Below are 12806 nucleotides of genomic sequence, written 5' to 3' on the forward strand. Positions count from 1 at the left end.
GCTGTGGCACACATCACTTTTGCTTATGTTCCATCGGTGAGAAACTAACCAAATGCCAGAGAGCTGGAAACACAATCTCTGGCCAAGCAGCCACTTCCTGACAACTATTCTACACATTGGCAAACAAAAATCCTAGGGAACATTTATCTGTCTCTGCCGTAACTCACGTGCTGCCACCCACATGTGCAGCCTGGATCCCAACTCATTCCCTGATTCAGGTCATCTGGACAAATCTTATGTGACCTTTTAAGATTCATCTAAAGCTTTGCATCATTCACAGAGCTTTGGAGTGTCTCCTCTTTATACTCGTATAACACAGGGTACTTACCAGCTGTCGTAGCACACGTCACGTTGTATTATAATTGTTTGCTTATGGATCTTCACTTTATAAACTTCAGCTCCTGTAGGACTGGGACTGTATTTTTATTTTAAGTCTATAAATGTCTGAAACAAAATGTGCACCCAACAAATGTTTTACTGAATAAATGAAAGACCATTAGATGACTAGATTTACAAAAGAGTGGTTAAAACCTCCAAACTTTGATGTTTTAATGAGTGAACGGTGGATTTATCCTAAAACAAATACATCAATCCTAATTTTAAATTGAGGAATGTGTGGACCTCTAAAGTTTCTTCGTGATTTTGTTAATAAATCCACAATATTAAGAGAGTTCACATTTATCAGATTACCATGAGCATCCTAACAGAGTCTGTAAACTCAAAAGTCAAGGATTGTCACCTGAGTTCAACTCTTTGCTAAGGGAATATTGTATCATTAGAATGCATTTGGCTGCAGGTAAGCAGAAACTTGATTTTACATTGTTTGAAAAATTAGAAAATGTATTATGTCACATAACAGGAAGTCTAGAATTAGGGTAGCTCCAGGATAGGTTGATCCAGGGCTCAGTAAAGGCATCCAGGACCTGGGTTCTGTCTATATCTCAGTCCAACCATCCTCAGTATATTGACTGTGTCCTTGGACTATATCCCCTCAAGGTCACAAGATACCTGCCAGCAAAAAGTAGAGAAACATATTGTCTTGATCATATCCTGAGGGAGAGAATAAGAACACTTGTCCCCTAACCACAGTATATAAGTGCAACCTTTTAGTCTGATGGGGCTGTCTCAGATATGTGCTGATCTGTGGACCAGAAACTTTCTCCAGGGGAATTCCATCTCCTGACTGATTAGATTACAGTATCTCTCATGGAGCCAAGGTTTTCTTGAGCACTTGGATGGATAGAAGAGGTGGGTAGCTCTTCTCTCCAAAACCTGTGGGTCCATTAGGAAGGAAAAAAGGAGAAGTATTAACAGTGTCCATCGCAAATATTTTAACAATACAGTCTGTTGAGCTGGTATCTATGGAAGAGTGAACAATTTTCTAAACCAGGCAACGACCCTTTCTCCTGCCACCTACACAAGTTACAAATCATATATTTGAAAGCATCTAGTAATGAACATTTTAGATTACATTTCTCCAGTGCAATTATTTATTCTTTATTTTAGGCCTTGTAATGGGATTAATTTTACGATACGCTACAGCACCAACTGATATTGAAAGTGGAACTGTGTATGATTGTGGAAAACTGGTCTTCAGCCCTTCAACTCTGCTGATTAATATCACTGACCAAGTTTATGAATATAAATACAAGAGAGAAATAAGCCGGCACAACATCAATCCTCATCAAGGCAACGCTATACTTGAAAAGGTAAGGATCCTCCCTCTCTGGTCACATATTTTTGTTTTCCTGTATAAATAATTGCGTCATATATGAGCCACCATAAGTAACGCATCCATACACATACATATGCCCTTTTTCAGCACCACACTAATGGGGTGATTTAGCTAAGTGGTTAATGCCTTGATATACTCTGATTTTAAGCTCAGTTGTCTGTATTTTTTTTCTAGAAGTTGGAAAAATAATGCTTTTTATTATAACTGTTTTGCAAGCCACAGTTACATTAGGTAAAAAGATAATAGTAATTAAGCTGACTCTGCCTTTCATGTTACTTGATTCAAGTTTTCACAATTTTTTTTTTTTTTAATTTTTGGTTGCATTGGTTGCTGCACATGGGCTTCCTCTAGTTGCGGTGAGCAGGGGCTACTCTTTGTTGTGGTGAGCGGGCTTCTTGCAGTGCCTTCTCTTGTTGCAAAGCACAGGCTCTAGGCGCGCAGGCTTCAATAGTTGTGGCATACGGGCTTAGTAGTTGCGGTGCTTGGGCTCAGTAGTTGGGCTCAGTCATTGTGGCTCGCGGGCTCTCAAGCACAGGCTCAGTAGTTGTGGCGCACGGGCTTAGTTGCTCCACGGCATGTGGGATCTTCCCAGACCAAGGATGGAACCTGTGTCCCCTGCATTGGCAGGCGGATTCTTAACCGCTGCACTACCAGGGAAGTCCCACATGTGTGTTTTAAGTGTTGTTGTATGTATTACCAGCTGGCTATGCAGTTTAAATCTCCCTTAAGTCAAAAGGAAAATGGAGGAGAATAAAAATATTTTCACTTGCAAGCCTTGATCTAGAATGGCTGACTTTTAGCTGCCAACACAAAACATTGGCCACTTGGCTGTTTATAAATACACTGACACACAGTCAATCTCAAGAGATCTTGACTCCATCAGTTTAGTTAGGGAATCTTAGATTGAAAAAAAGAATTGTGAAGTTACTCATCTTTTAAAAATGTTTTTATTATTGCAAATGCGTGAATTGCTTCAGTTATTAGGAGGGAAACTTTCTTCTACTATCAGGACTCTGGGTCAGAAAACAGGTGAGGTTACCTTCTGTGGTGTCTTGTGTGTGGATCAGTCTTTGGAATAAGTGAATTTGTGTTTAACAACACAAGTACATGCTAAGAATCAGGATCTTACGAGATTTATTCTAGATCGTTTTGTGTCAGAGCCTAGAACTTCCTTGCTATTATGGAAGTGCACTTTATCAATTTTATCCCATATAAATTTAGTTTTCTTTTAAAATACACATTTTTTTTTTTTCATTTCAAGAGATTTGAGACAGGAGGGGAGATACATGATCTGGATTTTTCTTCATTCAAGATGAGTAATTTCTAGTGTTTTTTTTCCCACATTATCTTCCACTAGCACATTCTAGATTAACTTCCTCCTAGCACTTGGTGAGGGCTCAGGAAAGTCAAACTGATTATAATACTCGCCTAAATCAGACTTAGTAAAGTGAAGTGAAGCACAAAAAAGCAAATTAAATAATGTGTTTCTGAAGTAAACAGGAGCAACTTCTAGATCTGCTATTTTGGATGATCTCTGCCATGAGATTCTTTCTATATACATGAATAATAGAAAACTATCTATCTTGAAATAATTTTTTAAAGTGACCTTGTTAGCGGCATAATTTAAACACTGTCTTCAGTTTTACTTTGCTTAGTATCAGAACATAAATTATTTCCCTCCTCATTCTCTTACCTATTTTATCTGCATTTCTAAGCAGCACTATTTCTCCAAACAGGTTGACCACCACCACCACCCCCGTCCCAAAGATGCTGATAATTATCTCTGTTTTATTTATAGCAAATTGTTCTCTAACAGGATAGCCTACAAACACCTGATCAGAAATTTTGTTACTGTGTTGTTCACCTATTGACTTTTTTTATTAGCAGCCAAACTCCAGTGTTTGCTTTTGAAAAATTAAGGCAAGAGATGGAGAAAATGTCTAAGTTTCTGGGGCCTTCTTGATCTTTTCATTGGGTGGATTATGAGTTCTGCACATGAAATGTTTCAATGACCTTGAAGGCTCAAGTATTTTATAGACTACCTTCTAAATTGTGTGACTTATTGACTCACAATTAGCGTTTGTTCCTCGTGGCATCCCAGGTTGGCAATAGGCAGCTCAGTACCCAGGGTAAATCCTCCAGCTCCTTGCTGGTGGAGAAAGGGGCATCCACTGGTACCCTTACCATATTAGACAACTTTAAGTGGAAAGGATCATTTTTATAAATGGTCAGAGTATATCTTAACACACATTTGTTGCTTAAGTGCCAATTTTGGGGGACCCTAGTTAGTCTGCAAAAATGAAATGCCCATAGTCTGTATTTGTTACTGGGAATTGTCCACTGCATGCAAGTATTCATATCAATCGAGCAATTAATTTATGTCAGATGCAAAAGAATTCCAAAAAAGGGCCTATTTATTGGAAGGCTTATAGGGAGGTAACATGGAGTAATGGGAAAAAAATTCAGGACCAGATAGATCTGCCATCTATCCTGAGTAAATTCCTTGAACTTCCTAATCTCCAACTTTTTTATTTGTAAAGTGGGGAGATTAGAACTATTTTGTAGGATTGTTTTAATGTTTAAATGAGATGATGTATATAAAGTACCTGTCATAAGGCCCTTTATGTTGCTGTCACTGCCTCTACTACTACTTCCACTGCCACTTCTAATACCACTGCCAACACCATCACCACTGCACTACCTCTAAGACCAGTGCTACCATTGCTGCTACTAATATTTGAATGCTTAATATATGCCAGGGATTAATAAAATATGTGTATTTTTTTCCATTTATTTAACATCCCTTGGGGAGATAAGACCAATGTATAATATACGTTAGTATATAATTCAGTTCTAAATTGTATCATATAGACAATGAGAATTATGAAGCTTTATGGATTAGTTGTCATAGATACTTGAGCTTGTTAGGGAGTCTTCCTGGAGGACGTGGAACTTGAGAAGGGCTTTGAAATGTGGCTATGGCTTGAATAGGCAGCAGGATTGAGTTCAGAAAGATGTGGGCAGGACTGGAGGGTGAGGCTGCAGGAAGTGATTATCTAGGTGAAAAGGGAAGAAGGGCTTCATCAACGCTTTGGATCAACAGAACCTGCTTGATTTATAGGAACACTGTGAAGAGAAGAATCTAAGATTCTAAGGCTTCAGGTCTGGCTGGGAGAATGTGGGAGTCCTAGGATAGAGGCAAGGGAGGAAAGGAAAATTTGTAGAAGAGGATGGGTGAAAATGACTGTGGATCTGCATCTGGAGAGAGATCATCTAATTTAGAGCAAGATAGAGCCCTGGGCTTCCCTGGTGGCACAGTGGTTGAGAGTCCGCCTGCCGATGCAGGGGATGCGGGTTCGTGCCCCAGCAGAGCGGCTGGGCCCGTGAGTCATGGCTACTGAGCCTGCGCGTCCCGAGGCCACAACAGTGAGAGGCCTGCGTACCGCAAAAAAAAAAAAAAAAAAAGAGCGAGCCCTGACTTGATTAAGTTGAACTCCATCATTTTATAGAAGAGTAAAAGAAGAACTTAAGCCCTAAAATTGATTTAAGTCAGTGATTTTCAAACTTGTCTGAATTTTGGAATCATTTGAAGCTGCAAAAAATCCTGATGCTTGTGTTCCACCCCTGGAGTTTGTCATTTTACTGGTTTGGGGTGCCACCTGAGCTTTGGAACTTTTCGAAGATCACCAGGTGATTCTTTTTTTTTTTTTTTATACAGCAGGTTCTTATTACTTATCTATTTTGTACATATTAGTGTATAAATGTCAATCCCAATCTCTCAGTTCAACCCCCTCCCCGCCCCTGCTTTTCCCCCTTTCACCAGGTGATTCTAATGTGCAGACAAGTTTGGGAACCACTGATTTTGGTCCTGTGTTGTGTTCAGGTGAATATAGTGAGGAGAGAAATGCCACTTTTCTGCTTCTTCTCCTCACCTCCACTGCTGCAGATCTATCAGCCCCTTTTATACACAAAGTACTTTTCTTGCTTCTGGACCTCTACACATGTTATTCTTTTTGCCTAAAATGGTCTTACTCCTTCTCTTTGGGTATCAGCCTCCTTCTTATCCCTAGAATCTTGAAATGCCATCCCTTCAGAGAGGGCTTGCGCTGTGATTTTCTCACACTGTATCCCCTCTCTCTCTTTCTCTCCTGCCCTCTCTTTTGTTTCAAAGTACTTAGCACCATATGAAATTTTATATGTATTTTCTTGCTTATTAATTATCATTCTTACATTGTTTGATGTCCACTAGACTGTAAACTTCACAAAGGCAGGGATCATGCCTTTTTTATTGACCAGTGTATCCCCAAAGATTACCACGGTGCCCGATGCATATTGCTGCTAAATAAATAGTTTGTGAATGAATGAATGAGTAAATGGAAGAATCTGAGAGCTTGGTGGAGTATATACAGCTAGACTATTTGGAAGTTATCATCTTGGAGTTGGTAGAATAGTGTCCTGGACACTTAATGGTTGAAGAGATTAAGATATTATCTAATCTTAGTTGTGTACATATAGATATAAATTCATATCCAGAAAAATTACATGGTAGGTCCAGGGCCCCACTACTGGTCAGAGGCAGAACGGAGACCCATAGCACTTTACTCTGAGTCCTGAGTGATGTATCATATCCCACACCATTGGACAGGCTCTTGAGTGGCCCTGTGGACAGAGAAGGACTGAGGCCTGGGCTATCTTACGCTGAGATGGGTGGAAGGAGGTGAGGACCAGTGCTGGAAAGAGAAGAGGATGGTCAGAATTACAGAAAGAGGTCTAGCACCATGGTGTTACAGAAGCCATTGGTGCGGCTCCACTGGGACCTTTTTCTTTGTGGTACAGATTTAAGGGAGTATTTGGCCTTTGTTTCCAAAAGTTACAGGATGAGGAGATGAGTTTTACTCTCAGAAGAATGTAGTTTAAGGGCTTGGATGAAATTTCTGACTTCAGGATTTGAAGAGGCTGAAATAAATTCCTGTGCTATAGAATCATCTCTTGGAATACTTGTAAGAGCACGTGCATTTCTGAAACGGTTAGGCCTTGATGTGTTTGGAAACAGCTCTGGGCTTGATGGCTCCCTGAGTTTCTTCCAATAAGAAGGTATAAAACTGGAAAATGTGAGAGCTGTTGGCACGTATATATGCAGCAGTGTACTGTGCTTTTATGCCACATTATAAACATATAAAAATTTCAGGAAATACCATATGCCAAGCTTCTTTTGGTCATGCTCAATGCAGATAAGGAAAAAATATTTTCGCTTAAAGATATGTGAAAACAGTATTTTTCTATATGTTAGGAGCAGCTGATGATCTCAAAACAACCTTCTGAGAGAATAAAACTAGATCGTGTTGCTTTGTATCTATCCAGTTAATGTTTCCAACACTGTTTGTCAAACTGTTCTGTGGATCTAATGTATCCTTAAGTAGTTTTAACTGAGTGGGGCCTATATTCTATTACACAGTGGCTTTACAGACATTAATTTGTTACAGAGTATTTAGGCATACTAAAATGTCTACTAAGCATTTCTGAATTTCATATCAATAGGAAGTTTAAATCTTGCTCTTGAAGAGCAGGAGATAAAAGAACTTTCTCCATCACTCATTCATTCATTCATTCTTTCAACACAAGTGAACTGAGTGAGTCTCATCCGTTTCAATTCTGAAATAAAGAACGATCTCAAAGAGTTTATTAGTAAATTGGGGAAAACACATCATATGAATAAATGAACAAATACACCACAAGACAGCTATCAAAGGAGTGGGTCAGATACCACAGACATTCAGAGGGGGCAATATTATTTCTTGTTAGGGTGACAGGAAAGATTTCAAAGAAGGATAGCTGATTAACTCTGGTGGTGATATATGTAGTGTGTGAAGGTAGGAGAGTCATTCCAAGCAGAGATAAAAGCATGATATGGTGGTAGAAAAAGGGGTAGAGAGTATTCCAAAAAAGAAAAACATTTCTGATAATTTGAAGTACGGAAGACCAGTGAAACATAGTGTGGGAATAAAGGCAGATCTTGGTTATGGAATCCCTCAAATGCCAGGCTGAGTAATGCCTTCTCTATTGGTAGTCAGTGGAAGAGTGCAATGTTGACAAAAGGAAAGAAATAGTTAGGCTCCTGTGTACAAGGTAGAGAATGAAAGCGGAGAGACAGATGAGGCTAAGCTTGAATGGTAACCAAGAGGCAGATGGAAGAGAAGCAAGGAAGGAAGACGCTGTAGAGTTTGGGCCAATTGGGCACAAGGAGGAAGAGAGTATAGCTAATTCTGCTACCCTCTCTTGTGGGTTCACAGAGAGTGGCAGGACAGAAATGGAGACCTTAAAAGTTAAGGGAAGGAGCTGGTTTGTAGTGGAAAATCATAAGTATAGTTTAAAACTGATGAATGAATTTGTCTCATCATTAATTTATTTATCATTGACTTAACACATTATGCTTTTCCACATTGAGTTGGAAAGGTCAGCAGACCATTTGGCTGGAAAAGTCTTGCAGACCCAGTAGGTTTTCAAAAAGTTGTCAGCACAGTTAAATTTATACTTCCTATAATTTATAAGTCAGTTGACTGTAATGTGAAAAGTCGAAGGAAACTACCCAGTGAAATGTTTGCCAAGTCTTCACTTCCTGTGTGACAAGTGACACTATCATTTGGTAAGGAAAGTTACCATTTGGTAAGGAGTAAGTTACACTGCTGAGTAATCTGTCCTATTGTTGCAGTAAAGAGAATTACCAGGCAAATAGGTCAGACTGAAGCTATTATCAATTGTGTTGATAATACTGTATATTTTTGAGATATTTTAAGGAAGTCCTTATAGCCACAGCTAATTATATGACTTTAAAAAATAATTTTGTATTTGCAGTATCAAAACATCAGTGTCTTAATATTTTTCTCCCTGTCCAACTTTTTCTGATGGTGGTTTTGACTGTTTGTCGTTCAGAGTCTTAATACTCACATATTTATTTGTAAATTATTTCTGTTCTTTCCAGTCTTTCTTTCTGCTTGATTATTCTGGCTCAGAGGCAAGCTCTTCTAGTAACAGGAACAGCTTGATCAGAAGGAGTCATCAGACCATGAGATAAATATGTGCAGTTAGTGCTGGGACACTTTTGGAGAAGATAAAGAAAAGACAGGAAAGAAATCTCTAAAACTGTTCTAGGCACAATGAGAGAAGCAAGCATCACGATAAACCAGCACTTTGGGTTTGGAGAAACATTTGTAGGACACTATCAATTATTTCTCCATTCTGTAGAGAACAGGGATTCATGATTTATGTTTCTTTATCATGACAAGTCTTGACTCTTACACGTGAGATTATCCTGGGGGATCTCAAGCTTGGCAGAGCGTGGGATGAGGCTGTTTGGATAGACTTAGCTACTTTCATCATAAATCTTAGTTAAGAGATCTGTTGTTAATAAAGAAAGCTGACATTTTAAATTTGCTTTATCTGTTTTCTTCCACCTTTGTTCAACTTTCTTCGTAGAACGTTGGCCTGAGAAATGGTTTCAGAAATGTCTCGACTCTAAATATTCCATTAAATTTTTTTCCCAATTTTACTGAGATAAAATTAACATATAAAATTATATTAGTTTAAGGTGTACAACATAATGATTTTATATAGATATCTATATATCTATATCAAATGCAAAATGATCATCACAATAAGTTTAGTTAACATTCATCACCTCATGTAGTTACAAATTTTTTTGTGATGAGGACTTTTAACTTTGTAACAACTTTCGAATATACAATACAATGTTATTAACTAGAGTCACCATGCTGTCCATTATATCCCCAGGATTTATTTACCTTATAACTGGAACTTTGTATCTTTGGACCACTTTCAACCATTTTTCACACTCCTCATCTCTCAGGTCTCGCAGCGACCAATCTGTTCTCTGTTTCCATGAGTTCGTTGTTTTTCTTCTTTTTAGATTCCAAGTTAGTGAGATCATACAGTAGTTGCCTTTCCCTGTCTTATGTCACTTAGCATAATGTTCTCAAGGTCCATCCATGTTGTTGCAAATGGCAGGGTTTCCTGCTTTTGTACGGTCGAATAATTCAGTTGCATATATCTCTATATATACACCACATTTTCTTAATCCAATTATCCATCAGTGGACACTTAGGTCATTTCCATGTCTTGGCTATTGTAAATAATGAGACAATGAACATGGGTGTGTGGCTACCTCTCGAAGATCCTAACTTCAATTCCTTTGGATATATTCTCAGAAGTGGGATTGCTGGATCATATGGTAGATCTATTTTTTAATTTTTTGAGAAACCTCCATATTGTTTTCCATGCTGGCTGCACCAATTTTCATTCCCACAAACAGTGTGAAAAGTGTTCCTTTTTCTCTACATCATGGTCAACACTTGTTAGCTTTTGTCTTTCTGATAATAGCCATTCTAACAGGTGTGAGATGATATCTCCTGTGTCCTTGTGATTTTGATTTGCATTTCCCTGGTGATTAGTTCCATTTGGTTTTAATTTAGTCATTGAACAACATAGATTTTCTTTAGTCATTTAGTCATTCAACAAATATTTATTGATTGGACACTAATCATATGCCAGTTTGTTTTAGATGATGCAAATACAGTAGTGAACAAAACAAAGTCCTCAGTCTCATGGAGCTTAGGTTCTAGGGGAGAGATAGATGAAGTACAGTTCAACATAAGCATTCATAATCTAATGCCAGGTGGAGACACGTGCTATAAAGAAAGGTTAACAAAATGAGGGGATGGTGAGAGAAGTGTATTTAGGTATGTCCTGCAGGGAAGGTCTCATTGAGGAGGTGAAGCTGGAGCCAAGATCTGAATGAAGTTGGAGTGAGCCACGCAGAGATCTGTAAGCAGAGAATTTCAAAACAGAGGGCAAAACTAAATAAGACTAGATGCCTTTGCTTTCTGGAGGTCATTTTCTTCCCTTGCCAGTTCTTTGCTATATTTTTCATCAACATCCAAGACCATTTTTGTCTATACAAAAAGTTCTGGAAAAATTCTATTTGTTGTGGTTGAGAAGGGTAGAGGAGAAGAAGAGAGACGTCCACTTGGACTGGGCAGTGAAAATGCAGAAAATGTAGAAATAACAGAACACTGTGCCCCAAAGACAGGCAGGCTCTGCCTAGCATCCTGGCAACTTTTGCAGTCTGGCCTTCAGAAGGCACAGTCCAGACACGAAGGAGTTATTCTACTACAGTTTGATTGTAACTTGGAGCACCCCCAATGCAGGGTTAGGAATTACCCTAGACAGATCTATGTGGTAGAGTTTGGATTAAGCCCTTGCCACCTGGAAGGCAGCTCGGCTTTCTAACACAGGGCTATGGAGGCAGCACTCAAAAACTCTTAGGACTTCCTTTCTTCTGCTTCACAGATCATCACTCAGGACTCATGTTCTAAGGAAACTGACCACTGGAACATTTATTTGTGGCGGGGATTGCATCCCAACCAGCTGTCTGATTTTATTTCTTAACAAAAAGCCTAGCTACTCAAAATAATGTAAAAACTGTTGGTGGCAATGGTCTCTTGGAGTGTCATGTGATTAGAGCACAGATTGGACTGATATCTCTCATACTCACTCTTCGCATGTGAAAGTGTATGAGTAGGATGAACACTGGCATGGTGCTCTTTCTAACATGACAAAATTTGATAAGAGGAGAGCAGCTATGGAGTAAAGGGATAGCTTCTCAGATTCCTGGCTTCAAGCCTGAGAAAATATCCCAGACCACCATGGAGAGAAACAACTGAGATGCCCACCCATCTTCCAATCACCTCTGCCTTCTGACTATTGCCTGGTCTTGGACCATCTTAGCACGTCCATTTGGTCATCCATTTGCCTGGTTCCAGAAGGGACTTAAAGTGGTAGCACAGACACATTTTTAGGAAATATGGGAGCCAGCATGGCAGACCACACCGTGGACTAGCATTTTGGGGTGCCGTGTAGCCATCCACTTAGCTATCAAAGGACAGGTTTTCAAAGCTATTTTGGGGGGATGGGGGTGGCTGAGGGCTCTGAAGCTATTCTCTCCACTTCCCTATCCTACTCAGTTCAAGATCATGGCGAAATATATTCCATGGGAGGCCAATCTTAAAAGAATGACTTATACCTTGTTATTTGATTCTATTTTCTGTAATTATTAATGTCTTGTATTTATTGTGTGTTAGAACAAAATATTCCTCCTAGGTGATCTTTCCAAAAAACACCAAAATGTTATTCTTTTAAACATCAACACATACGTGCTGGGAACTGGCGTGTATGAGGCAGCATAATATGGTTAGAGCCCCACGCTGCAATCAGAATACCTGGGTTTAAATCCCTGGTCTACCTTTTTTTTTTTTTTTTTTTGCGGTACGCGGGCCTTTCACTGTTGTGGCCTCTCCCGTTGAGGAGCACAGGCTCCGGACGTGCAGGCTCAGCGGCCATGGCTCACGGGCCCAGCCACTCTGCGGCATGTGGGATCTTCCCGGACCGGGGCATGAACCTGCGTCCCCTGCATCGGCAGGCGGACTCTCAACCACTGCGCCACCAGGGAAGCCCCCTGGTCTACCTTTAACCTGATCTTTAGCATGTGACCTGACTGTTGGTGCCTTTGTTTCGTCAAATGAGGCAATACTAGTACCAACCTCAAAAGGTTATTATGAGGACTAAATTAAATAATTCATGTAACCAGATAATATGTTACAGCATTAATAAGTCCTCAGTAAATATTAATTGTTATTATTAGGCACCAGCTAACTGCTAAGTACTTTAAAACACTGATTTCCATACTTTGATATGTGCATCAGTAAAACACTATTATGTGTACCTAATATATGCCTATTTATTTACAAATGAGATGAAAGTACTATTGTACCAATGTACTGTGTATATTAAAAAGCAGTATCAAACTAGAATTTTTTAAAGGATGAGATAAAAATAAAATATAAAAAGTTTTTTGCACACTCAGGTGGATCACCTTGTTTACTTCCTAACATATGTACACCTCAACTTAAGGACCAATAGAATAGTTCATATTTTATTAAAAGTTTATTTTTATTTTAACTATTTTTGATGTTTCCTGAAAAATTCTGCTCTTCTCTGA

General features: G+C 39.1%; 1 protein-coding gene across 10 annotated transcripts in view; it reads left to right on the top strand.

Moving 5' to 3' along the window:
* The window catches only part of SLC9A9 (solute carrier family 9 member A9), a 656685-nt gene that overhangs the window by 132817 nt on the left and 511062 nt on the right, over positions 1–12806 (top strand). For all 10 annotated transcript variants that reach the window (XR_007477387.1, XR_007477389.1, XR_007477388.1 and 7 more), the window contains one exon: positions 1507–1709. Coding sequence is in view for 7 of the 10 variants with exons in the window: in XM_049709813.1 (XP_049565770.1) it covers positions 1507–1709 (203 nt within the window). In the remaining 3 variants the exon portion in view is untranslated. The remainder of the gene's footprint in view (positions 1–1506; positions 1710–12806) is intronic.

This window comes from Orcinus orca, chromosome 5 (assembly GCF_937001465.1).
Source record: "Orcinus orca chromosome 5, mOrcOrc1.1, whole genome shotgun sequence".
NCBI classification, from domain to species: Eukaryota; Metazoa; Chordata; class Mammalia; order Artiodactyla; family Delphinidae; genus Orcinus; species Orcinus orca.